Source organism: Candoia aspera, chromosome 18, assembly GCF_035149785.1.
Source record: "Candoia aspera isolate rCanAsp1 chromosome 18, rCanAsp1.hap2, whole genome shotgun sequence".
Taxonomy (NCBI): Eukaryota; Metazoa; Chordata; class Lepidosauria; order Squamata; family Boidae; genus Candoia; species Candoia aspera.
Window position 1 is genome coordinate 8,805,376 of NC_086170.1, and position 27,888 is coordinate 8,833,263.

General features: G+C 47.7%; 2 protein-coding genes across 3 annotated transcripts in view; one reads left to right on the plus strand and one right to left on the minus strand.

The window, feature by feature from the left end:
- ACOT7 (acyl-CoA thioesterase 7) overlaps positions 1-15,778 on the minus strand; it is a 54,918-nt gene extending 39,140 nt beyond the window's left edge. For both annotated transcript variants that reach the window (XM_063317724.1, XM_063317723.1), the window contains exons 1-3: positions 15,609-15,778; positions 6,151-6,268; positions 3,266-3,422 (exon numbers count right to left, since the gene is read on the minus strand). In XM_063317724.1, coding sequence (XP_063173794.1) covers positions 3,266-3,422; positions 6,151-6,268; positions 15,609-15,676 — 343 coding nt within the window. In that variant the 5' untranslated portion in view covers positions 15,677-15,778. The remainder of the gene's footprint in view (positions 1-3,265; positions 3,423-6,150; positions 6,269-15,608) is intronic.
- Positions 15,779-18,742: 2,964 nt separating this feature from the next.
- Positions 18,743-26,869, plus strand: RPL22 (ribosomal protein L22). The gene is made up of 4 exons (XM_063317729.1): positions 18,743-18,856; positions 20,722-20,826; positions 25,200-25,324; positions 26,657-26,869. Exons 1-4 carry the CDS (start codon positions 18,845-18,847, stop codon positions 26,799-26,801), a joined length of 387 nt encoding a protein of 128 aa, XP_063173799.1. The 5' UTR covers positions 18,743-18,844; the 3' UTR covers positions 26,802-26,869.
- Positions 26,870-27,888: the final 1,019 nt, after the last annotated feature.

Below are 27,888 nucleotides of genomic sequence, written 5' to 3' on the forward strand. Positions count from 1 at the left end.
TCTGGACAGAAGTTGGCAGCATTGTTCAGGAGGCGGCAACAAAATACATCCCAAAGAAAGAGAAAACCAAGAAGGCAAAATGGCTGTCTGCTGAGACACTAGAAGTAGCCCAAGAAAGAAGGAAAGCAAAAGGCAACAGTGATAGGGGGAGATATGCCCAATTAAATGCAAAATTCCAGAGGTTAGCCAGAAGAGATAAGGAATTATTTTTAAACAAGCAATGCGCGGAAGTGGAAGAAGACAATAGAATAGGAAGGACAAGAGACCTCTTCCAGAAAATTAGAAACATTGGAGGTAAATTCCAGGCAAAAATGGGTATGATCAAAAACAAAGATGGCAAGGACCTAACAGAAGAAGAAGAGATCAAGAAAAGGTGGCAAGAATATACAGAAGACCTGTATAGGAAGGATAACAATATCGGGGATAGCTTTGACAGTGTGGTCGGTGAGCTAGAGCCAGACATCCTGAAGAGTGAGGTTGAGTGGGCCTTAAGAAGCATTGCTAATAACAAGGCAACAGGAGACGATGGCATCCCAGCTGAACTGTTCAAAATCTTGCAAGATGATGCTGTCGAGGTAATGCATGCTATATGCCAGCAAATTTGGAAAACACAAGAATGGCCATCAGATTGGAAAAAATCAACTTATATCCCCATACCAAAAAAGGGAAACACTAAAGAATGTTCAAACTATCGAACAGTGGCACTCATTTCACATGCCAGTAAGGTAATGCTCAAGATCCTGCAAGGTAGACTTCAGCAGTTCATGGAGCGAGAATTGCCAGATGTACAAGCTGGGTTTAGAAAAGGCAGAGGAACTAGAGACCAAATTGCCAATATCCGCTGGATAATGGAAAAAGCCAGGGAGTTTCAGAAAAACATCTATTTCTGTTTTATTGACTATTCTAAAGCCTTTGACTGTGTGGACCATAACAAATTGTGGCAAGTTCTTAGTGGTATGGGGATACCAAGTCATCTTGTCTGCCTCCTGAAGAATCTGTATAACGACCAAGTAGCAACAGTAAGAACAGACCACGGAACAACGGACTGGTTTACGATTGGGAAAGGAGTACGGCAGGGCTGTATCCTCTCACCCTACCTATTCAACTTGTATGCAGAACACATCATGCGACAAGCTGGCCTTGAGGAATCCAAGGCTGGAGTTAAAATCTCTGGAAGAAACATTAACAATCTCAGATATGCAGATGATACCACTTTGATGGCTGAAAGCGAAGAGGAACTGAGGAGCCTTATGATGAAGGTGAAAGAAGAAAGTGCAAAAGCTGGTTTGCAGCTAAACCTCAAAAAAACCAAGATGATGGCAACCAGCTTGATTGATAACTGGCAAATAGAGGGAGAAAATGTAGAAGCAGTGAAAGACTTTGTATTCCTAGGTGCAAAGATTACTGCAGATGCTGACTGCAGTCAGGAAATCAGAAGACGCTTAATCCTTGGGAGAAGAGCAATGACAAATCTCGATAAAATAGTTAAGAGCAGAGACATCACACTGACAACAAAGGCCCGCATAGTTAAAGCAATGGTGTTCCCCGTAGTAACATATGGCTGCGAGAGCTGGACCATAAGGAAGGCTGAGCGAAGGAAGATCGATGCTTTTGAACTGTGGTGTTGGAGGAAAATTCTGAGAGTGCCTTGGACTGCAAGAAGATCCAACCAGTCCATCCTCCAGGAAATAAAGCCAGACTGCTCACTTGAGGGAATGATATTAAAGGCAAAACTGAAATACTTTGGCCACATAATGAGAAGACAGGACACCCTGGAGAAGATGCTGATGCTGGGGAGAGTGGAGGGCAAAAGGAAGAGGGGCCGACCAAGGGCAAGATGGATGGATGATATTCTGGAGGTGACGGACTCGTCCCTGGGGGAGCTGGGGGTGTTGACGACCGACAGGAAGCTCTGGCGTGGGCTGGTCCATGAAGTCACGAAGAGTCGGAAGCGACTAAACGAATAAACAACAAAGGTACTGAGAGCAGGGGAGAAGGAGGGGTCAAGTATGTGAAGAGGTTTGAAGTCTGCATAAAGACTGGCATGCTGAGCTGTGGAGGTAAGACAAAAATGTGTTGAATATTACAAGGGGAGTATCCTGAGGGCTGCACTCTGCCTACTTCCTGCTGAGTAAACAGAGACTGTAAGAGGAATATAAGGCAGCCTGGTGTCAGAGAGCAAACTCACTGAGAACTATACGAAGGGAGCTAACAGGAGTTTGCCCAGGGAGTTCAGATGGGGAAATTAATTAACCAATTTTCCCGTTAAATCAAGAGTCAAGAATATTGCTAATGTGAATCTCCAAGAAAAGAACAGAATAAGGAAATAAAAGCAGCAGGGCAACATTTGCAGTACACAATGGTCACCAGCCTCCTTATTGACGTGAGAACTCATTCCCACAAAATAGCAGTTGACTGCAAGCTGAACAGAGGTCTAAGGTGGCTGTAAAAAGAAAAATGCAGTCCCAGGCTAAATTAACAGAAATATAATTTCCAAATCTAGGGTAGCATGGCAAAGTATCGAAGGGTGTAATGGTGTTATTAATTGAGTTTCTAATCCGAGATTAATCTGGATGAAGAAACGTTCTCAGCAAATCACGCTGAGCTACTGCTCCCTCAGACAACTACCAATTATTTGTCATTTTGTTTAGTGATTAACAGCTATACAATTGTTACATAACTGAATCCAAGGAGCTGCATAGTTGAGGCTAGAAGATTATCTATCCCAGAATCAATAATCAGTCTAACTAGGAGCAGTCTCGAGTGTTAATTCCAGCTGGAACCTCTCATATTCAATAAAAATGGGCCATGTATAATCCTAAATGCATTTCACTACAGATAGTCCTTGACTTACAGCCGTTTGTTTAATGACATTCCAAAGTTACAACAGCCTCGAAATGAGTGCTTTATGGCTTTACTTCCAAGTGTTGAAAAGCGGTCACGTGATCGCATTTTGCAACATTTTTTGCTATTTCCCAGCAAAAAACACCCCATTAGGGAAGCTGGATTCACTTAATGACCGCTGTAAAAATGGTCGTAAAATTGGGTCCGGTCACACGGTGACTCGACTTATGACTACAATAACTTATGATGGAAATTTGGGTCCCAACTGTGGTTGTGAGTCGAGGGCTACCTGTACTTGCATAAACCAAAAATTTCCCCAAAGTTTGTGGTGGACCTTCTCCCTCAGGGCCAGGCTGGGAAATGATATCTTTGAGCAAGTCTACGGAACGCACCACGTTCAACAAGAACCACCAGCGTTTACCTGTGAGGATGTTTTCGGCTTCCACCTGTACCTGAACTTCTACAGAATGTTTGGACGTGTAGGTGATCTCGGCACTGACGTGGGCCACTTCGCCAATGCACATCGGAGAAAGGAAATCTGTGCGCTCCACACGAGCGAGGGCGGCCACACAGGGCTCCTGGTGGGAGAACAGAAAACCCAGTTAATGGAAAATCACACAGAGGCAGTCCCTGGATTAAGAATGCCCGGGTTACGGACAACTCTACTTAAGAACAGAGGCTATTGCATCCAAAATTTGAGTTATATACAGTATGGCTTGAGTTAACTAAAAGAATACTACTTTCTAAATCTATGGGTTTTTTTCTATCTGTTTAATCGTGTCTGATTCTCCGAGACAGCCTGGACAAGTCCCTGCAGTTTTCTTGACAAGGTTTTTCAGAAGTGGTTTGCCATTGCCTCCTCCCTAGGGCTAAGAGAGAGTGGCTGGCCCAAGGTCACCCAGCTGGCTTCGTACCTAAGGCGGGACTAGAACTCGCGGTCTCCCGGTTTCTAGCCTGAGGCCTTAACTGCTACATCACTACGAAGAGATTTTGCAACTACTAAGTATGAAGGAAGCCTCGGTCCTTCCTGTTGTAAGATGGGAACAATCCACTACTCTGCAAAGCTGGCGGAGAATTGTCCCACCCAATACATCCAGCAGGGACCCCAATATATCTCCCCCCCACTTTTTTCCATAGCTCTTATCAGTTGGAGCTGGCAGGGACATCGACCTGTTTGTTTCTCCCTTTAGCACATTGTTTTTCAAACTTGGCCACTTAAAGATGTGTGGACTTCAACTCTCCAAATTCCCCAATCAGCCTTTTTTCCCCCTGTACTTTCCTGGAGCAGAATTGAATGCCAGGAGGCCCCCGTTGTTTTTGCAAAGAACAAAATGTGCATTTTTTTTTTAAATGTACGGGGAGTCCCTTCCCCCTTGGGAGCATCACAGATCCTCGAGTTCCCGGGGATGGGCTGGGTGCAAAAAGATTTTAAAAAGTTAAATAAAAGTCTGGAGGAGGGGGGAGCTGCCGTGCTAAAGTCTAGGGAGCAATTCCCCAGTCCCACTAAAGAGCCATTTTTTTCCAGAGAGAAGGAAAGTTTTTATTAGATGAAACACTCATTTAATTCTTTGCAATTTCAGTTGCAGTCACACAGGGCAGTGTTTTTCAGCCTTGGCCACTTGAAGATGGGTGGACTCCAACTCCCAGAATTCCCCAGCCTGGCTGGGGAATTCTGGGAGTTGAAGTCCACCCATCTTCAAGTGGCCAAGGTTGAAAAACACTGTTTAGAATAAGGAGTGGGCTTGTTAATTCACCAAGAGAAATTCACCCCAGATGAATTAACCCAGTTAATTCACCCCAGAAAAAGATGGTTGTGACAAGCAAACCCTGGATGATGCCAGAAATCTAGCAGCAAAATTGTTTGGAGGACTGAAGCCCGTCCAGCTGTTTCAAAGGGGGATGGCAGCTGTTGCCTTGGAATTCCCCCCCCCCAAATTCTCTTCAAATTGTCCTCCAGCACCACCTTCTGGCCATTTATTTATACATTTATGTAGGAGAAACACCTGTAAGGCAGGTGGCTTTTAAAAAAAACACTTTCAAGAGGAAATCGAACTGCCGTAATTTCAGTCTTTTTCAAAATCTTTTGGCCCGACTGAATGGAATTGGCAAAGTCTGGTAGTCGCTTTGGGAATGTGTATGGGGGGTGGGTAAGGCCTCCAGATTTTGGAGCCAAAGGAAGAAGGTTGAGTGGGAGTAGCTTTAATACAGTAATTCTCGCTTAATGACCACAATTGTGACTGGAATTTCGGTTGCTAAGCAAAGCGGTCATTAAGCGAATCCGACCCAATTGTACAACCTTTTTTGCAGTGGTCATTAAACGAATCACCATGGGTGTTAAGCTAAACACATGGTTGTTAAGCGAATCACATGGTTCCCCGTTGATTTTGCTTGCCAGAAACCGGCCGGGAAGGTCAAACGCGGCAATCACATGACCATGGAACACTGTGATGGTCATAAATGCAAACTGTTTGCCAAGTTCCCAAATTGTAATCACGTGACCAACAGTCCTAAGTGTGAGGACAGGTCACAAATCGCTTTTTTCAGCACCGTCATAAGTCTGAACCATCACTAAATGAATGGTCATTAAGTGAGGACCACCTGTAGATTTTGGGGGGAGGGGGAATAAATTTTACCTTTTTGGCCTCAGTGTTGCCAAACCCCAAATTTCAATCTTTGCACTGAACAAGGGCTGGATTAGATGCCCCCGACGGCCTTTCCAATCAGAGTTTTTCTCCCTCTGAAGAGGCAGCAGAAGGGTGGCTATTTATACAGATTTATGTTGTTGCGTTTGCCCGTGTGCAAGGCGTACATGGCCGTGATTTGGTTTACGCACCTCCTTAAGTTTTAAACGCGGTGTGCTTGATAAGTCACTTGGCCAAAAACCTGGCAGGTCACATCACGGTTAGCACAAAGGACGGCAGGTTCCCTTAGCTCAGGGGCTGCACCAGGTTTCCCATTTTACGCAGACAGTGGTGCTCTTAAAATGGCTTGGACGGCGCCTCTTTATGGGATTTACCAAGTAGGCTTCTCCAAGCCAGAGCTAGATTCCTCCACAGCCGTGTTGCCGAACCGTGGTCATTTCCAGGTGTGTGGATTCCAATTCCCAGAATCCCACAAGCCGCCCAGCCATAGAGGAGAATTCTGGGAGTTGAAGTCCATGCACCTCGAAGTTGCCTCTATGGTACCTTATTTTTCCTTTATAGCTGCTTCATAGAGGGACGACAAAGCAGGACCCCCTGTTGTCCTAGAGGCCCGATGTCCGAGGCATCAGCACTTCCTGGAGCACTTGTGAAAGGAGACACGTACCCCAGACTGTGAGTTGCAATGGCGGGTGCTGATGATGGCTCCTGCCTCCTCGATCATTTTTAATATGGTCCCTCCGTGGACGTTGCCTGCGATGTTAGCATCATCTGGGCGCATAATCCTAGAGGGAAAAAGAGAAGAGCTGCATCTTTCTCAGCCTCAGCTAGAAGGACTGAAAAGGTCCCTTAAGGAAACCAAGAAGCCGTACATGAGCTTTGAAATCAGGTTCCACGTCACGGGTAATTCAGAAATAAAAGCGCTCAGCAAAGTAATGGTCTCTCCCACCAAGTATTACCCGTTACCCTAATTCACAGTTCTGCAGAAATTCCCACAGTACAGGTAGTCCTTGCTTAACGACCACTCATTTAGCAATGGTTCAGACTTACGACGGCACTGGAAAAACCAACTTGCAACCGGTCCTCACATTTACGACTGCTGCAGCATTCCGCGGTCATTGTTTACCTTCCCAGCTGGCTTCTGGCAAGCAAAGTCAGCGGGGAACTGTATGATTCTCTTAATGACCACATGGTTCACTTAACGGACATGTGATTCGCTTAACGACGGCCACACAAAGGTCATAAAATCGGGTTCGATCCGCTTAACAGCCGCATCACTTAGCGACCAAAATTCCAGTCCCAAGAACTACTTGTATGCACTGTTCATTTGATGGCCTCTGTATATTCAAATTTCATAATATTGGTCACCGTCAAGATGGTCCTGGCTGGCTTGACCATCTTTTGGACTACTACAAGAGAGGGACAGGTGGGGGGGGAAAGGTTGTTTATCGGAGGTCCGAGTCACCATGGGAAGCCGACCCAGAGAACAGGTAGACAGATCAGCCATTTCCAGCACTTCTACCTGCAGTCCAAATATAATCTTTCCTGCTCATTCATGGCTCTGTCAACTGTCTGTCCTGAGGGCTGAGACACCATAATTCAATAAAACTTCATCATGGATTAACTTATTGTCCCAATTGAGGAGCAGACAGGAGTTGGTCCATTCCCCGACTTGGACTGTTGGTTGAGCTATGGAAAGACCAGCTTCACAGTCCCCTTTGGATCTACTGAACCCTGTCTTTGAACTGAAGCATCCTCAAGGACAAGGAGCAAGGAAAGGTTATCAGCACCTTCCTTGGATAAGGAAGACCACTGGAAAGACTAGGAAGAGGCATTCCAATAGCAAGCCACAGGATGTCCATGTGGCAGAAAGCGTTTGGCCCAAGAGATCGGAAAAATCATACACCAGGCATTTCTATAAAAATAAATGTATTTACAGAAAGCACAAAAGCAAGCTGTGCATTCACACGCGCTCAGAGAGGATGGGAGGATGAGAAGGAAACTGAAACTAAAACAAGCCCAGGCAAGTTCCTCCCCCAGGCAATGCAGCTTTTAACACCCAAACTGAGGACAATTAAGTTCGACCTCTTCACCCTGCCGATACTTAAGGAAGTACTCAATTACCATGGTAACATTAATTTCTGCAGCAGAAAACAATATACCAGCAGTCCAGATCCTGATGATGCTAAGGTAATCACAGGTCCTATCCAGCTCTCACCTGAACCCACTGGCCCAGATCAGAAATCTCTCCCACCAGGAAAACATCTTCTGATGTTCTTTTCATCTTTCATCTTCTGAAGAGGCCCAAGGAGGCACAGCTATGCTGAGAAGCCACAGAATCAAGCAAAGCTATACAAGGGCAACCCATGGAGGGAAACCAGGTCTGATTAGGACCAGAAGGATCTAGCATTTAGGGAGCAACCTGGGTACAGCCAAAACTTACTGGGCCTGGAAATCCAGGATCTGGTGGTTGGGACACCTCTTCCTGGTCCTCCTAGTCTATTTATAAGCCCATCTCTGAACACATGGGAAACACCAGCATCTCACTGCGACTTATATTTCTTTTGAATATTTTATTTCACCTGCAGGAAAGTATCTGTCACATCGGCTAAATACTATTGCAGAATTTGTCAGGTAATACCTGGTTCATTCAGCCTTACCAAGTCGAATATTCCATGGAAGGCTTTTACATTAAAAATCTACCCAGAAGGGCAAAACTAAAAATTTACTTGCTTGGTGAAAGTACAACTAATCGGCGAATCTTAGAGCTACAAGTTAAACATAGTAGGTGGGTTAACCTTACAGTAATTTTAATATATCCAAGCCTAATTACAGGAATGAGATTTCTGATGTTTGCAGACATCCCGATGCTTGTTGAGTAAGCAGAGACTGTAAGAGGAATATAAGTAGCCTGGCGCCAGGGAGCAAACACTCTGCGAGCTCTACAGAAACCAAACAAGAGGCTGCCTGAGGAGTTCAGAAGGGGATATTAAAGGAGTGTTCCCTGACAAATATTCCCATTAAATCAAGAGTCAAGTACGTTGCAAATACGAGTTTCTAAGAAAAAGAATGGGAGGTAAAAATAAAAGCACCAGGACATTTGCACAACAGTTACCCGACTTCTCATCAATGTGGGAATTCAGCAGCTGACTGAAAACTGAGCCAGCAATGTGACGCGGCTGCCAAAAAGACAAATACAATTTCAAGCTGGATTTACAAAGCTGTAATGGCTCGATCTAAGGAGCCTGACAAAGTACAGAGGGGTCATTTTTTTACTTTCCAAGGTCATGTGCACCCAGAAGAGGACAAAGGACTTCCTGGTGTGAGTCCTCATCAGATAAAAGATTCGCAAAACTGCCCGGTGAGCAATAGGCTCACAGCATCTCCAACCGTTTGCCAGGCAGAAAGAATGTCGCCCTCATTGCTCATCAAGAAATTACTAGAGCAATACATGGTTTCACAACAGCCCAGAGGAACAACGCACTCCTTTCAAAACGGCCAGAAAAGGAAACCGGTTACTACCCTGCAACCATGCCGTGCAAACTGCAAACTCACCGTCCTTGGAAAAGCAGCTGACGGTGACGCTCCAAGTCACAGCAAAGCAAGTTTTGAAGAAGGGGCGTGGGGGGGAATGGGACATTTCAGTGAGACACCAGGATGGCTTTATGACGGCCCCCCCAGCTTTGCGTGTTTCTCAACCTCAGCAACTTCAAGCAACATCCCTGTGAGCCGGATTGCCCCCTTTCCTTGCAGTTGCATCCGATTCAGCTAAACAGGAGTCGCTGCCAGCCAGTGATGGTCTCAGAACCGTGATTTACCAAGCCACGTTTCGTAAACCCCCGGGGTACGGTGCTAGCCCCCATCTGCCCATGGCTGGCTGGGGAATTCTGGGAGTTGAAGTCCAGACGTCTTGAAGTGGTCACGGTTGAGGAATGCTTCTATAGAGGTTTAAACATTTTCAAAAATGGTAACTCCGAGGAGGTTTCCCCAAACTCTGCTGCCTGAACCACCGGCCCACCACTTTCAATGCTCCTCGGGCGTTGCCCATCGTGGGAGAGCAACATTTTAAAGGGAGAAAAGGAAGAAAAATCAGAATGAAAGCTCGCCGGGTCCAAGCACTGCACTTAGACACCCTTGGGCTTCCCCTTGGACCGTAAATACATTCTGATTGGTCGACTTCGTTTCGTAGCACCCAGGCCTCCTTTTCAAACCCCCAGAGCAGAAATCTTGTCCTATTCATGCATTTAGTGAAGACAGCTTTTTCCTTGGAAGCTGCACAGCTAAATGCAAAACTGACGGCTCGTCACCCCATCTTTCCTCCCATATCTGCGAGCCGGCGTTGTACCCAAACAGAACCCAAGGAAGCAACTTATCGGCAAGAGCTCCAATCGAGAGATCAAGTCCTCTGTGAAGAAAGGTGGGATGACTGCCATACCTGATAAGGCGAACGGGCATCCTTGCAAACAGACAGAAAAGCAGTCCTTGTTCCTGCGAGCGAGCAAACTTGTATTTCCACTTCTGTCTTTGTGCCGGGTGAGACACCACCCACTTGCCCACAACTTCCTCTCTTGCAGCCCAGCCAATCAGGGATGTCAGTGGTAAAGGGACAGCCACCAAAAAGGGACAGAGAGAGGAAGAAGAGGGACAGGAAGGCAGGAGGAGGACCTCGGTGGATTCCCATACTGTGGGGCTGAGTAGCTTGTGGCTCACCGGGAGGTGGGTCTTCAGGCAGCATCTTAGCCTGTTGCAAGGATCTGTCAGCCTTACGAGGTAGACCACACAGGAAAGACAACCAGATGAGCTAATTCTACGTTATTGTAAGGCTACATTGACAGCATCTTGCAAGGCTGAAGGTACAAATTTCTTTTACAGCCTGAGAAACCAGGGAGGGTCCCTTCTGAGCCTCTTTCTCCACCCATTATGCAGCTGTGGGCTAAGCTGTCTCTTATCTGACTGTTCCCTTTTAATGCTGATTCTTGGAAAGGGTGTTTCAGCCTTACCAGGTAGGCCAGACGTATACAACCAGGTGAGCTAATTCTACTTTATTGTAAAACTACATTGACAGAACCTTGCAAGTCTGGAAGGACAATTCTCCCCCATCACCTTTACAGCCTGAGAAACTAGGGAAGGTCCCTTCTGAGCCTCTTGCCCTGCCCTTTATCCAGCTGCGGGCTTGGCCCTCTCTTATCTGACTGTTCTCTTGGCAGCATCTCTTCAAGTCTTCCAAGGTCTTTCCCACATACCATTACAGGATCAGGCCACCCAAAAAATGATAATATGGTTATTCCATAGGCATCACATGTTATAAGAACACAGCAACCGTGCCTTGTTAGCCCCAGGCTGGATCAGGTCCATCTGGCAGAAGGAAAGAGAAGAAGAGGACAACCAGCAGCAATGGGGATGGACTCAGTTACAGTGGTGATGGGGGCACTGTTAGAAGACCTATAGGATTAGTTTGGGGACAGATCATCCTTGAGGAAATTCATCTCTGTGGTTGCTAAGAGTTGACACTGACTTGCTAGGCTACAATCATGGTTTTAGAAGCACAATGAATACAGTTAGTACTACAGGCAGTCCTTGCTTAACGACCATTCATTTAGTGACGGTTCAGACTTACGACGGCACTGAAAAAAACCAACTTGTGGCTGGTCCTCGCACTTATGACTGTCGCAGCATCCCCACGGACACATGGTCACCATTTTCAACCTTCCCAGCTGGCTTCTGGCAAGCAAAATCAATGGGGAACTGTGTGGTTTGCTAAACAACCACACGGGTCACTTAACGACTTCAGTGATTCACTTAACGGCTGCTGCAAAACAGGTCATAAATCGGGTCTGGATTCATTTAACGACCACATCACTTAGTGACCAAAATTCCAGTCCCATTTGTGGTCGTTATGCGAGGACTATCTGTACTACTTGGTACCAATTGCTGGCTTACAGAGTCCCCCTTCATTCTTCTGGGGCACAAGGGGTTCCCAAGCCCCCTGCCTTCTCTCAAAGATTTGGAAGGGGCCCCTCTCCCCTCTGAGAAAGGTGGTTTCCAGATGACCAATAGCACACAACTGACCCAGGCAAAGCAGGAGCTGACATGGGCTAGATTACCCGTTGGTTACTGTTTGGCTTGGTTTGATGGTTTTTGCATGTTTGTAACTTTTTATTGTTTAGGATTGGATCTGGAAGCCACCCAGAGTCTGTGGGAGTAGGTGGCTATAATAACTTGCTAATAATTTTCTTAAACCTTACAATGAAAAGTACTAATACACACTAAAAAGAAATGAAAGAATAGAAGGACACAACAGAAAGGGTAGAAAAGAAAGAAGAAAAATAGGAAAGAAAGAAAAAAATAAGAATATACTAAAGAAAAAGAGAAGAAATATGTAAAGAAGTGACTTCCCACCTTCAGCATCACAAGTATAAATGTTTTTAGTAATTTATCACCTTCTCTTCAAATACAACAAATGAGCTCTTTTGCCCATATCTTGTCTCTTATCTATAAACAAATCCTTAAATCCTCCTCGTTTCAGTCCTGATCAGCAAAAGCTCATTAAGGGTTACTGGAGATAATAATCTATCTATTTTAACCTTGGTCATGCCCATTAAATTCCCAGATGAAAACTCAGCCAAGAAACCCCTAAAACGAATTTCTCAACCGTGGCTATTTTAGGATGGGTGGACTTCAAGCAAGTTTTCCTACACAATTCTCTACGAGACATTCTACAGTTTACATCGCTTCTCCTGGGAGGTAAGAAATAACAATGATGATGGTGATAATGATTTAATTTAATTTGGCATACTGCTGGATACCAAAGCCTCCTGCCACACGGGCTGGAAAAATATTGCAATTTCCTGTACTTCAGAATTCACTTCTCAGGATTAATATATCCAGAATGGACACCGAAGCCCCAAGCAAGGGATTGGGAAAAAAAAGAAAGACCAAAATTCAACACCAAAATAAAACACTATTTGGACATCTGGATTTTTTTTTCAAGTCACAAGGATCCTCATTTTACTGGTGGGGAACTCAGCACTGAAACAGTACAGGAAATCATGCCTGGATTGACATTTGCTGGGTTCACACCATGTATTAAAACCAACCAACCAACCTAGATCCACACAACTACAAAGAGCTAACCAGGTTTAAGACTAACCAAGCTTAGAATGTGTGAATGTAGCTGCTGGGGGTCTTCAATTAAGCTAGTTAAGCATCCTATGAGACCTGATTATATTCTTAGTCGGAAAATGTGTCCAACACTGGCCTGTCTGTTGCATTCGCATGTACTTATTCATGCTACAGATTTAATGTGTGAAGCAGCGCAGAGGTCACAAGGGAAAAACTGACGCAACGACACTCCCCAAAGCTTGAGCTAAACAGCTGGATCTGCACAACCTGGCGAGCGGCATGGTTTGTTGAAAGACGTCACCTCCGGGACTCAGGACGGTGAATCGGAAATCAAATTTAAAGGATCGGAAGCCGCAAAGGAAGGTTTACAGACGCAGTGCCTGTGAGCCTATGAGTCAGCATAAAGGAATGGGGTGGAAATGGTAGAAAAAGAACAGCTAGCTCTAAGCTCCTTCTGGACAAATCTCGCCCCAGGGAGCAAGCAGATTAGAATTCCTACAGGGGAAAGCAAGCTGGTCGATGTTGTAAGAATTCCCATGCGCCTGTTGCTAACGATGCATCAAGGGAAATGAACACAGGAGCCTAGCAGATTGATGCTCTTGCATCAATGAATATGCCCCCCTCCGAAGCAGTCTGCATCCTTCCGTGAAGGGTGGCCTTGCAGCCACAGAGTGGGCAGCCGGAGCACATAAACACCCAGCTTTTGCTCAGGTTCAGAAGAGACAGAGATGGGGGTGGAGAAGGGCGAAGCCGTGCCCAGGAGCCAAGAATTTGGCTCCGCCAGCCAGCCAAGCCCTGCAGGACAAAGATCGTGCCTCGCTGAGCCAGCACCCATCGCAAACACCCGGCCTCTGGCATCAGAAAATATTGAGCAAGCGGCGTTTCCTGTGCAAATCCTGCCAGGTCTTGAAAACGAAGCACCCTCCTCCATCATGCCCCTCACTTCTCAATTGGGAGATTCCCCAGGGGTCGACCTATATGATTCAGGGCGAAACAGAATGCAGATCAGACAGATTTACATGACATTGAAAGGAAAAAAAACCCTCAGCTTTGTCTGTAAGTGGCTGCCTAGTTGCTATGGGTGACCAGGAAATGCAAAATGCCACCAAGAAATCGAGCAGAGAATCGAAGCAGGCTGCTAGGACAGAAAGTCTGTTTTTTTCCCTCTCTGCCCTGCCCCAAAAGGCAGCCCTGGGCCCCTCCGAGCATCTAGCAGGCCGGGAGAAGCTTTTAGAAGTCGATCCAACCCTGCAGATCAAATCCCAGTCCTATAAAAAGAAATGAGAATAAAATGGCATTTGCTTATAACTTAGCAACGGCATCAGCAGACCCAGAAAGAAAATCATAGACCAGGCAGAAAGCTATGTTAAATAAAAGGGCCCCGTGCCCGGGCGCGATTCGTCCTGCCTTCTGCCACGCTACTGGCAGATTTAGGGATCAAAAGCCGCAGGCTGGATTTGTCCCAGGAGCAGAAGGGCGACCGGATGTCCGACTTCAAAGCAGATCAGCTGGATCTACCAACCAGGATTAACCTGATTTTGGAACTTTGAATCCACGGAGGGAGAAAGGGAAGGACGCCCTGCGAGAATCCAGCCTGGGATGCAGAGAGGGAGGAAAAGGGAATATCCAGGATCCACGGAAGGGGGGAGGCCGTCAGGATCCTGCCACCTGCGCGAAAGGGATCCTCTGCGTGGAGGATCTTCTTGACCTGAGCTTGGCAGGAAAGGGGGGGGGGTCCTGCCCCCCGCCATGCCTTTTGCCGTCTCCTCTGATTTGACTTGCGAGTCTGTCCAAGGGAAGGAAGCTGGGGCCCTGGGCTCCATGGAGAAGGATGTGGAACTCTAGACATGCCCAGAGGCACTCTCTGCCACCGGCAAACTCCATGCCCTGGAGAAAGAACCCTTGCTGAAGAGCTGTGGCCTGTTGGGGGGTCCCCCTCCTCACCCCAGCATGGTGGGGCCGCTCCAACACCAGAGTTGGGCCCCAGCCTCAGATCAGCAGGGCAGGCCTGCTTTTCCCCCCACCCTAGGCATTCATTTATTTGAAACTAAAAGGCATTGAATAACCGCCTGGTTTTGCCAAAGGGCATGGGCACCCGGCAGCTGGTAGAGCCAGTTTGGTCTAGCGTTTAAGGTGCCAGGCTAGAAACCAGGAGACTGAGAGGTCTAGTCCTGCCTTAGGCATGAAAGCCGGCTGGGTGACCTTGGGCTGGGTGACCCTTCTCTCAGCCCAACCCACTTCACATGGTTGTTGTTGGGAAAATAGGAGGAGGGAAGAGTATTAGGTATGTTCCCAGCCTTGTTTATATAAATATTAAAGGCGTGATAGAAAATAAATAATAATAATAAAAAATAAATAATAATGCCAGGGCAGCAGCTGGACTGTTATTGGTGGAGGTGACTTTTTTTTGGATTTTATGCTGTTTTTTTATATGACTTTTGACTTCCCCACCCCCACAATGGCTCTATTGTTCTGCTGTTTTATACAGTTTTAATTCCCGGGAAGCCACCCAGAGCCATGGATAGAAATGGGAATAATAGGAGGAGGATTAGGTATGTTGGCCGCCTTGAGTTATTTATAAAAATAACAAAGGCAGGATAAAAATAAAAGAAAGAAAGAAAGAAAATAATAAAATAAATAATAAAATAAATAATAAATGCATGCTAATACATAATACATACCTAGTAATAACAACAGATACATTATTTATTCATTTATATTTCAAATTTCGGCCCCGCCCATCTCCCTCGAAAGAACAACAATAATAATACGTACATAACACATACATAATAAGTACATAATACTAGGTAATACTCTGCCCATGCTCAGAGGCACCCTCTCCCACCCACGCCCCCTGCTCATGCTGGCAGGACCCCGCCACCAGGGGGCTCTGCGCATGCCCAGAGGCGCCCAAGGTCCCTACACGGCCCTTCAGGCCAGGCTTAGGGGTGGCCCGGCGCTCTGCACATGCCCAGAGGCAGGATGCCGACAGGGGGGCGGTACCTGCTGATCTGGATGGCAGCGGGCGCAGGGATGGTTTCGCCGGCCCCGGGAGCCCGGGCGGGCTGCATGAGGAAGAGGAGGAGGAGGAAGGCGCCGGCGGCGGGGATCCAACAGGAGCGAGAGCCCGACCGGCCGGCCGGCGACCTGACAGGAGGGCGGGGTGACGCGAGGGGGCGGGGCTTCCCGGCTAGGCTCCGCCCGCCCCGCTCGCCCGCTCCCCATTGGTCGGCTTTCCCCGGCACGTGACCTCAACAGATCCGAGGGTACGTCACTCTCGGCGGGGGGGGGGAGTCTCTGAGTTGGAACTTCCGCCACCGAGTGGAGCGCCCGGAACAGAGCGACCCCAGCGGCGACCATCGAGAGGCGAGGGAGGGCTAGAGCGCCCCCGTCCCTGGGATTTTTTTTGCAGAGACCCCTGAAAGGCATAACGTGGATTGTGTATTGCAAGGACCAAGCCCAGGATAATAACCCCGTTATTATCACCCCCCTGCCTCGCATATGCATGCTTCCTTGTGCAATTGGGACATGGGGGGGTTGTTGCCCTGGCTGTGGGTGATGGGAACTGGAGTCCCAAGCCTCTGCAGAGAGCCAGGTGGGCGGGAAGGGGTGCCTTCTGCAAGTCGGGCCAAGGTAGCCCAGCGCACCCCACTCAGAGCAACCCCCAAAACTTTACCTTAATGGGGTGGAACTCCTTCCTTGTCACCCAGCATAATATTCACTGTAATGGGAGGAGAGACGGAGACAGGGAAATATGCATGCGTTGCTCGTCCCACCTCCTGCCAACCTAGCAGTTCGAAAACATGCCAATGTGAGTCGATTTATAGGTACAGCTTCAGCGGGCAGGTAACGGCGTTCCGTTCAGTCATGCTGGCCACATGACCACAGAGGAAGCGTCTTTGGACAAACGCCGGCTCTTCGGCTTTGAAACGGAGATGAGCACCGCCCTCTAGAGTTGGACACAACTGGACTTCATGTCAAGGGAAACCTTTACCATTACCTTATGTATGTAGAGGGGGGGGGAGACAGGGGGAAAAATATATATATATATATATGGGCAGGGGTGCCTAGTGCAGGCAGTTGCCAGGAGTCCAAGGAACAAATACAGGCAAACACATATAGTGTATTCCAAAGACTGGGCACTTTGGAGAATAAACCTCCGAAGTTAGAAAGAACCCCCAACTTTGGTACGATAAGGCGGAAAGAAAGTTAGAACTGCCTTTTATGACTAAGACATTTCCTAAGTCACACTGAGGAGTCACTTTTCAAAATAATTCAAAACACCGTTTTAACAGAAATCTAGCGTGGAAACCAAAACCTTAGACCAAGTCCAGGAAAATTGAGGGTCACTCTCCTCCCGAAAGAATGGAGGGGGGGAATTTAAGGTGGTGATGATGTTGACGATGACAATGACCCGATAGGAGGACAAAAAGGCCAAATGTCTAAACATCTGGCTGACTGTGCAATCAACCATAATTTATTAAATTGTATGCTGCCCGGCTCTCAACCACTCTGGGGCCAAGGGGCCTATTCATTTCCATCACAGGAGTCCATTCTATAATTCCCTTTCTCTCTATGTAGTTTTTTCCTTTCTCTCCATGTAGTTTATAAAGAAGATGGCAAAGGTTTGAAGTGGGGTCACCACCGCCACTCCTGACCCTCTCGCTGTGGGCCAGATCCTTTGGGGAACTGTGAATAGAGTCTCCCCATCTTAATTACCTTATTTCTGACTGGGCATGGAGAAAAGTGCCCATGCAGCACTAGAGCGGGGCATCCTTCCCATTGCTAGTTTATACAAGAATTTTTAGCTGTTAGAAACAAGAGGCATTAGAAATTCTTCAGAACAAGCCTTTCTCTCATGCTAGAGACCAGATAAGTGAGAAAAGGAATCTGCTGGTCCCTTGAAATAATACACGTAGTCCTTGCTTAATGATCACAACTGGGACCGGAATTTTGGTTGCTAAGTGAAGCAGTCATTAAGCAAATCTGACCTGATTTTATGACTTTTTTTGCAGTGGTTGTAAAGCAAATCACCATAGGCATTAAGTGAACTGTGTGGTCATTAAGTGAACCGACATGGTTCCTCGTTGATTTTGCTTGCGAACTGGTTGCCAAGAGTCCAAATTGTGATCACATGACTGCAGTGATGCTGCAACGGTCGTAAGAATGAGATCCGGTCGTAAATCTGTTTTCCCAGCACCATTGTAAGTCCGAACTGTCACTAAACAAATGGTTGTTAAGGGAGGACTACCTGTACATTCAAGAGCAGCTTCCGACAAATAGACTAGAACTAATGAATAGTGCATTCTATTCTATTGATAAGTAAGTGTATTTTATTTCAAACTAACTCCACGTAGAAGTCACTACCTAAAATATTAGGATAATTAGATTAAAGCAGATTGGCAAATTAAATATTCATGTGCCATTATATATATAAAGGCTAAATGATCTCTTTGTACTGCGTGACCACCATATACAGCATTATATCTGAGTTGCTTTATGAACTAATAAACTTATTTCTGACTCAGCCAATTAGAGGTTTCAAGTTTTTTCCTGGCTTGGGAAACGGAGGGGGAGATTTTCACTTTCCAACACCTCCTCCCAGTTTGCCATCATCCCTCAAACTGCTGCGTACTATATAAGCTTGCACATATTTAAATTTTGTGTCTGTTTCGATCGCTTTATTAAGGAGGCTCGGGTTATTTCCAAGGCATGGCGTGACTCAGGAGTCGGTTTCACGTGGCTTCGCATCGGGGCTTCTGCCCTGGGGCTTTTTCTACACCATTATTTCCACCCATTATTTAGTGCAATTTTTTTTTTATTTCCCCTTTTTCCCCCCTCCCCGAACTGCTTTTGCCATCTGCTAAATTTTCATTTTCTTCAGGCTGGGGATTTAACGCAGCCGGCGGGCGCTTAGAAAAAAATCTCCCACAACTGAACCTAACCCTGGACTACAGCTCCCGGCACGCCGCTCGCCGCCGCCTGCAGGCGCGCTCAATCGAAGAGGACAGGGCGAGAGGGGCCGATCGGTCGACGTTCTCGGCGCTCGGCAGGCGCGAAGAGCGGAAGCTGGCGCCGCGCTAGCGCCGCGCCTCTGTGGCCGCTTCCGCCCGGCGCACGTGCGTCGCGGGGCCTGACTGCCTCGACGGAAGCGCGCTAGGCGGAAGTGGGGTGGGCGGGCCCTCGCGGCGCATGCGCTCGGGCGAACTTGTCTTTCTAGCTCGCTCGTTGCTGCCGTCATGGCGCCTGCGGTGAGTCTCCGGCCGGCTGGGCCGGCTAAGCGGCGGGGCCTGGCGGGCGGGGCCCCCCGGGAGGCCGTGGGGGCGCTGGGGTGACGTCACGGGGGCGAAGGCGGCTCGGGGTCCCTTCCGCGGCTCCTCCCCGCTCCAAAGAGGCCTCAGAGCCTCCTCCCGCGTCAGGCCCCGCCCCCAACCCTCCCCCTTCCCCGGCTTGCCCATTGGACACGTGGGGGAGAGAGGCAGACGACCCTGCCCGCGTTCCCACGACACGCTTCCCCCGTGACCCAAGTGTCGTGGGAACGCACCCAGGTAGGGGGAGCTGATGAACCCGTGTCCCCAGGGGGCCGGCCTGGCACGGGGCACCCTCCCCTTTGCTTCCCCACGGCGGGTCTCGCCGGTTTTCATTGGGCAGAGGGCCAGACAGGGAGGAGAAGGCCTTGCTTTGGGTTTAAACCCGGTTTCCATTGCTGTGAGCCCTCCTTTCTTTGAACTGGGGCGGGATGGGTGTCTTTAAAGCCGTGTTCCTCAACCTTGGCCGCTTGAAGAGGGGTGGCCTTCAACTCCCAGAATTCCCCAGCCAGCCCTGCTGGCTGGGGAATTCTGGGAGTTGAAGGCCACCCCTCTTCAAGCGGCCAAGGTTGAGGAGCACTGGTTTCAAGAAAGGCAAATACTGGCATTTACATTTCTTGACTCCCTGTGCGTTGCCTTTGTTAATTTTTCAACTCCTGGCCTTTTCACACCCCTCTCCAAAACGGCTCTGAGCAGCGACAACCTTCAGAGGTGTCAGTAAAGATGCTCTTGCAGGGTGGAAACGCGGCATCCACTTTGCGACTGTGCGTCATTTCTCGATGCAGGGCATCGCCCAAGGCTTCTTTCCTCCTCTGCAGGATAGGCTGAACGAACAGAGGAAATTAGGATCTGTTCGCAACGTTTTGTAGCTGATGTTTGAGTAGGATAGCGAACTACACACACACACACACACACACACTCATTCAATTTATATAGCCGCCCATCTCAGACCAGTGACTCTGGGCAGCTGACAGTAATAAAAAGAATCAAGCAGTAAAAACAATACCAAAAGAATTAAATACAAATACAGCAAAAGATCTTAAAAGCCATTGATGTTAGTACAACTACGAAATAAACGCAGAACCATGAAACCATGATAATGTGTAAAAGGTGAGCTGGCCTCTGCAAAGCTCAGCACACTGGTGGTACTTCTGAGTGTATTTATTGTAATTTAATGAATATATATATATGCATATATATATATTAATCTGTACTACAAGCTACGTATAGTTAATCTATATTAACAATTACTCAGCTTTTTTCCGCCAACTGTCCAAGTTCCTCCAGTTGTGCTGGGAGAAAATGATGGTGGGAAAATGCCAGCTCTGTCTTAACGGCCCAGATTCTGAGATTGAAGTGTGTTCTATTTGCTGTAATCCTGTCGTTGGTTTTATATTTTGGCCGTTGAAAAGTAGAACAGTATTTTGTATTTCCCTGTCCCCCAAGAGCTGAATGCTACGTTTTGGGTGGTTCTTTTTAAACAGTTTAACTCTGACGATAGTAACATTTGTACCACCTGCCTGGGAGAACGCTGAAGGCAGGTTTGAATAGAAATTATACGGATAACGTGTGACAAAGGAGCTGGCCTCTGCGAAGCTCAGCGCACTGGTGGTATTCCTGAGTGCATTTATTGTAATTTAATGAATAAACCACTCTCTGGATAAAGGATCTTGGAATTTAGGGTTTGGCCTAGAAAGCTCGATTCCTTCTTTTCTTGATCTCCGATAGCTGGGTCAAGAGATGCTGCTGCTGTCATTTCTTGCCCCTTCCCCCCCCCCCTTATGATAAATCTGTCCCCTCTCCCGTAGAAGAAGCTTGCGACGAAGGGCGGTAAAAAAAAAAAGCAAGTTCTGAAGTTCACCCTGGATTGTACTCATCCTGTAGAAGACGGCATTATGGACGCTGCCAACTTTGTAAGTTACAAGTACCTGGGTGTGAAATTTATACCGTGTGAGCAGCCTTAATATCCCGTTCATAACTGGGGCACGCTTAAAGCTGTGAATGGAATATGAAGCATCGTTCTGGTGCTTTCTGGAAAATAGGCATCATAATGGGTACAATCTTGTTGGGGGCTGTCTTGAGTGAGCTGATACCCGAAGTGCTGCCTGCCAAAATGTGCCGCTTGCCTATCCGTGCCATTATTTTGCTTCATTGTGCGTACCCAGGACCTAGCCAAGTGGGTGTGTGCTTGTCCTGGCTCTCTCAAAATACTTCAGAGCAGTGTTTCTCAACCGTGGCAACTTTAAGTTGTGTGGACTTCAACTCCCTTGCTGGCTGGGGAATTCTGGGAGTTGAAGTCCACACACCTTAAAGTTGCTGTGGTTGAGAATATCACCAACTCTTGTGGAGTGCTGTTGTTGTGGGCTCCTCCCCCTTTTATCTGATTGTTCCTTGGGCAGCATCCTCCCCCTTCCAAGGTCATTCTCACATTCCATTACACATTCTATTTATCTGTTTGTACCCTCAAGTTAGCCCAAACGGTGCATTATACGGCAACAGTTTTTGAATCAAGATACCTAAAATCCGCTAACATAAAGAATGAATGGAAAGTCCAGGACCCATTACTCTGTGGAATTGGAATTTCCACGATATTCAGGCCAGTTTTGTTTGCAAAGCTGTGGCCATCGCAGCATCCCCGCGGTCACGTGATCATGATTCCCGACGCTCCCTGCCAGCTTCCCACAAGCAGAGTCAATGGGGAAGCTGGCAGGAAGTCATTCCCGCTCCCACTGCCTTTTTGCCCGCCCGTGGTCATTCTGTTTCTCTGTTTAGGTAAGTAAATAATGACTTATTATTGAGGTTTAGTTTGCCACTACAATTATCTTTCTATGCATGATACATAGAAATGTATATATACAATTATTTTTCTATGTATCCGACGTATGCATGTATGGATATGTATACATCCTCCTCTTAGCTGATCATGGGACCGTCCAGCATTGGGCGGAAAAGAAATGGTCAGCCTAAAATGTAATGTTTATTCTGGTCACATCAGACTGCCCTGCCTTTCTGTCAAAGGATGACCCAACGGGTCACAGGATTGTCTACTTTTTATTAATACTGGATATTGAAGCTCTTTTACTATCCCTGATGTTGTTGGCATACCTGGGGTGTTACGCAGCTACACGTCCCATGCTTTTCTCTGCTTCTAAAGAGGAGATGTCTGCAATCTTTGTGGACTACACCACTTCAGGATGCAGATGGGAAAGAAGGGGAGCAGGCAGTGAGAAGATGGGGATTTTTTTTATTCTTGGCGGACAGTACGCTTGGCCCTAAAATGATTTTGCACTCAGCACTGGAAGGACCTTTTCTTGTAGGTCTGATGAAAGAATGGTAGAATTGGAAGGGTCCCCTGAGGCCATCAAGTCCACCCCCTGCCCAGGGCAGGAATCCAGCTTAAAGCATCTCAGAGAGATCTCTGTCCAGCCTCTGCTTCAACAGGTACAGCAAAGGGGACAAGGGGTCCATTTTCTGCGTCCCTGGGTCCACCATTGAAGGCCAAGATTAATTCTAAGATGAGGTTCCTGATATTTTTCTTCGTTTTCTCTCTGCCCCTTTCGACACCATTTTTCTGTTCTCTGATTTTATTTATTATTTATTTATTTGTCAAATTTGTCACTGCCCATCTCCGAGCGGAGGAACTCTGGGCAGTTTACACTATAAAACAATAAATACACAATGAAATTTCAATGTAAAACACATTATAAAACAATTTCGCATTTTGGGTGATGCTCGGAGCTGTTTTTATATTTCACAGTATCCTAGGCTTGAAAGGGGCCTTGGAGGTCGTCTAGCCCAGAGGCTTTCAAACTTGTTAAGGCCACAGAGCATGCTGATGAAAAAAAAAAGTTTCCCAGTTTGAAAAACCCAATTTTAGCCCAATTTTAGGCAGGAAACCTCAGATCACCCCAAACAAATGGCTATCTGACCTTTATTTAATATTCCCAATGATGGAGCCCCCGTGACTCCAGGAGGGCGGCTGTTCTACTGCTTCATGGCTCTCACAGTCAGGAAATTCCTCCTTATTTTGAGGTTGGATTTCTCGCAGAGCCCAAGGACAGGAATACCTCAATTTTATGTACCTCCGTTCAGCGGACTTCCAGTACAACGATTCCCCCTGGCTGTCAGATCAAAGCTTTACCCACTAAGACAAATTTGGCTGCAAATGAGGGAATTCGCACTAATGATTGTGTCGTTACACAAATGACATAAATACAAATGCCGTAGATTCAGATTTAACGGGTGCCCCTTCTCCCCCCATCTGTCTCTGGAATTGTACGGTTGTCTCTTTGATTTGAAGCAAGGCATTTTGATATTAGCCTTTTTATTCTGTAACAATTTGATTTGCAAGTGGTAAAAGATCCAAAGTTGAATCCTGCCAACGCTGAGCATGGCAGGAAAACCTCAGTATTTATGGGTTTATTTGATCAATATCCCCGCTTTCCTCCAGGCAGTTTGCATATACTCCCTCCTCCTCCAAAACTCCCCTGTGGGACAGGTTGTGTCTTCTGTGGCTGAATTATATCTGGGTCTCCAAGTCTTAGTGCCCTACGCTGTTAGATAACAGTGGCTCTATTATTAAACTGAGTTTAAAATGTTAGGCAGAAACGATTCAACTCCTTTGGGAACCTCACGTCTCGTTTGGGTTCAGGTTCCAACTTTCTGAGCAACCAGGGGACACTGAACAAACAAACAAAATATCCAAGGTACATCTAAGTATTTCAGTAGTCTAAGAATAGGCTGAAAGTCTAATTCTTGTTAAAATAATTGCCGCGACTCAGATTGATTATGTTAATCTGCACTGCAGCCAGTGAGCAAGTAATGTGCTATTGTAATGCATCTTTTTATTGAACGGTGATATGCTTATGTGCCCAAAATCTCTACCCCTGAAGAATGTGTTGGGTTTTTGGATGATGCAGTTCTGGCTCTGGTCTTGTAATGGAATGTGGGGAAGACCTTGAGAGATGGGGCCAAGAGACTGCCAAGGGAGTGGTCAGATAAGAGGCAGCATAGCCCGCAGCTGGATAATGGGCAGAGCAAGAGGCTCAGGAGGGACCCTCCCTAGTCTCTCAGGCTGTAAAAGAGATTTGTCCTTTCCGACTTGCAAGATTCTGTCAATGTAGCTTCACAGTAAAGTAGAATTAGCCCGTCAGGTTGTGATTCATATCTGGTTTATCCCACGAGACCGACAGGTATTCCCAGCTTTTGCCTCAGTTGCCTCCCCTGTGCCGCGGCTGCTCTGACTTAACTACGCTTCGATTCACAGGCACCACCCCATAGCCTGCCATGAGAATAACGCTGAAAAAATATCTGCCAGAATTTTCTCCCATCGGGGAGTGGTGTCAGCTTGGCGTAATACACGAACAGCCAGACTCGTTTGCCTGAAAGGCGAAAACCTTTATTCTTGCAACTTCAAAGGAGACCTATTTATTTTAAGTGTGCCTTCACCTTTAATTTAGACAGGAAGTGGCTCTTGGCTGTCAGACGAAATGCAAAAATGCTCTTCCCAGGACGCCCCGGTGAATGAGAGCAGATGACGATAGGAGTGCCTTTAAAAGTAGGAAAGTTCACATTAGGGTTAGTTCTGGTCCATTCTTTCCACGAACTGCAACACAAAAGAGGAATTGGCATGTTTTCAGTGGGGCCTGCAAACAATCAGCTTTTATTTATCTACATGTGTTGTTCTTTTCTCTCGACTGCCTACGCTGAGGATTCAACAAATTAAGAGGTTTAAGGTTAAATTAAGAGGGCCAGTTTGGTGTTGTGGTTTCTAGGCACCAGGCTAGAAACCGGGAGGCCGTGAGTTCCAGTCCTGCCCTAGGCATGAGGCCAGCTGGGGGGCCCTGGGCCAGTCACTCCCTCTCAGCCCTAGGAAGCAGGCAGTGGCAACCCCCTTCTGAAATTGTGCCAAGAAAGCTGCAGGGACTAGTCAACAATGACTCGGAGGCACCAAAAAAAAAAAGTTCAATTCACAGAAATTGGTTGTTAGCGAATGATGAGGTGTAGTGGTTAAAGCAACAATGCCCAGTGGTGTTGGCTCCTGCCATTGCCAGGGGTTTCTACTCAAATGCTGCTTGGGGAAGCCGAGTTGAAACGTCTCGGGAAGGCCGGACCGACTGAACGGGACTCGGAGCCAGCTGGGGACTCTCGGGCCGGCTTCTGTTGCGAGGCCGCGGGGGCCGGATGGGCGGAGCTTTCCCCGCCTCGGGGAGACGGGCAGCGGGAGAAGGCGAAGGCGCCCGCGGGCTGCGTCTGCTAATCCCCCTCCCACCTCGGCCTCTTCCAGGAACAATTCTTGCAAGAACGCATCAAAGTGAATGGCAAAGCCGGCAACCTCGGTGGGGGAGCGGTGACCATCGAGCGGACCAAGAGCAAAATCACGGTGACCTCCGAGGTCCCCTTTTCTAAGAGGTAGGCGGGCAGCGCCGTGGCGAGGGACGTGGGGCCCCCTCCGGCCTTCTCGGCTGGTGGCTGGACTGCTGGCAGGAGGCGGGTGGAGAAGGGAAAGGGAGAGGTCCCCCAAAGAAGGGCTGGGTGGGGGGAAAGGCAGCGATGGGGTCTCCGGGGAAATAGGGGTTGTTTGGGCCCTGCCTTGTGCGAAGCAGCAGCTTCCTGGGCCCCTGAGCCGAGACGAATTCTCCTTTGAAGCCGCACCGAGTTTAGGCTCCCGTTGGGAACTTCCTTCAAATGCCAGAAGGGGACCATCAAAGTCTGTTTTGCCAGCCCTGAAATCTCAAGGCCTGTTTGGTGGTTGAGGCCGAACCGCTCCCTGGACGAAGTGGAAAGAGGAGGGCAGCCTCACGGGGCCACCTTAAGCCCCGCGGCCCTCGTGCCCAGGAGGAGGCTACCTCCAGAGGGCAGCTCGGCTGTCCCTTGTGGACAGGCCTGGTCAAGCTTAGAAGCCGTCCTGGTGCCACGGAATCCACTGAAGCCGATCGGCTTGTACAAATGAATACGGGACTGCAGGAAGGAGGCTTCGGTGCCCACGACTTCAGAATAGATGAAGCCGGGGGTGTTTTTTCTAATTGTGCGTGGTTGGATCTTCGTGGCTTGGGGTAATGGGCTTCCTGACCCGGAACGCCACATCTCTGCCACCTGAACCTCAATAATGCCAGTGTGGTATACAGGTGGTCCTCGCTTAACGACCATAATTGGGACTGGAATTTCAGTTGCTAAGTGAAGCAGCCACTAAGCGAATCTGACCCAATTTTACTACCTTTTTTGCGGCAGTCATAAAGTGAATCACTGCGGCTGTTAGGTGAACCACGTGGTCATTAAGCAAATCACGTGGTTCCCCGTTGATTCTGCTTGGCAGGAGCTGGCCAGGTGGGTCGAAAATGGTGATTGTGTGACCATGGGACGCTGCGACGGCCGTAAGTGTGAGGACCGGCGGCAAGTCTTTTTTTCCAAGCAATGTCATCAATCCGAAACATCACTAAACGAATGGTGGTTAAGCGAGGACTGCCTGTAGTGGGGAAGGTGTTGGACTGGCACCGGGGAAGCCAAGGTCCACCCTGTGCCAGGACAGCCCCTGGGGGGACTTAGGGCCAGTTGCTGCCTTTTGTCCAACCTACCTTGCAGGGTGGTTGTTGGGAAAAATAGCAAAAGGGAGCGCCGTGCGTGTTCCTGAACGAAAGGCGGGATATTAAGTCTAATCACATCGTGGGAAAGGTGCGGGCCCATCCCACCACGCTCCAGCGTGGCATTTTGGCCTTGCTCCTCAGCTTGACGCTTCTTTTCCAGGTACCTCAAGTACCTCACGAAGAAGTACCTGAAGAAAAATAACTTGCGTGACTGGCTACGCGTGGTCGCCAACAGCAAGGAGAGCTACGAGCTGCGGTATTTTCAGATCAACCAGGACGAGGAGGAGGAGGAGGAGGAGGATTAAATGCAAAGAGATCGCTATTTTGTACATTCACTTTTCCTGGAATAAAATTGTGGTAAAAATTGTTCTAAGCCTTTCCTCCCTGTGTCTTTTAACGCCTCGGCCTCGGCGGGGGGAAACACGTGTACGGATATGTGCCCCTCCCGCCCAGGTGTCCGCCCCGAAGTAGCTTACTCTTACAACGTAACCCACACCTTATCTTTCCTTGCGACTTTGATTTTTTCAACGCTCGCGCCATTTTGATTCGGTGAAATTTCCTGTTACGTTTACCTGGAACGAAAAACGAAACGGTGCCTCCCTTGGGTAGCACCAAGTCGCAGCGGAGTACTTGCGCCCTGAAATTGATTCCCTTTCTGAAGCCTGCTTTTTACTGAAGGACTGAAAAATGGGGAGTTAGTTACATTTTTCCGCATTCCTTAAAAGGCAGCCCAAGAATCTGGATGCCCTTTCACGTGCCTTTCTCTAAGGCGCCAGTTTTTTGCACGTGTCGGTGCGTGTACAGTTCTGCCTTTTTGACCGGGTGGTCTCTCCTAATTTCTGTGTTTTTGAGTATGCCACAATGTTTAGAAATGTATGAACTTTGGCACGCAATGGAACTTGGCTTTACATCGTGGTTGGGAAGTACTTGTTGGCTGAGTTTTGTCTTAAAAAGCAAACGGGACAGATTTCTCTGCCTGGAATTCCCTTTTGCCAACGTGTTTCCTAAGCCAGTGGAAAGTTGTGTGAAATGCTTTTTATTACATCGTTTTTTATCTTGCACTCTGGCTTTGCAACCTCAACTAAGGCCAGTCCAATTGTCTAAAGCAGAGCGTTGGCTGTCGCCGCATCTTGTGGCGGTGAGTTCCATAGTTTTGTTGTGGATTGTGTGAACATGGCTTTGTTTTGCCTCCCTTAAATCTTCCACTTCCATCACGAACAAACCACAATTTCCAGCAGGCGGTGCAGAAAATTTAAGCCTGCAGTTCTCGTCTAACACGGTGGCCTTGAGGGATATCTATCTCTAGAATTGTTGCGCAAATTCAAAGGACCTTTTGTAGACAGTTAAGCCCAATGTTGGTTTCCCAGTGCAAGATCTCTGGAGCCAGATGTT

What these genes read in the sequence shown, in the direction of transcription:
- RPL22 (XM_063317729.1), top strand. An exon ending in TTATGGACGCTGCCAACTTT is followed by an intron (nt 20,827 to 25,199) that starts GTAAGTTACAAG and finishes GGCCTCTTCCAG; the next exon opens with GAACAATTCTTGCAAGAACG. An exon ending in GAGGTCCCCTTTTCTAAGAG is followed by an intron (nt 25,325 to 26,656) that starts GTAGGCGGGCAG and finishes CTTCTTTTCCAG; the next exon opens with GTACCTCAAGTACCTCACGA.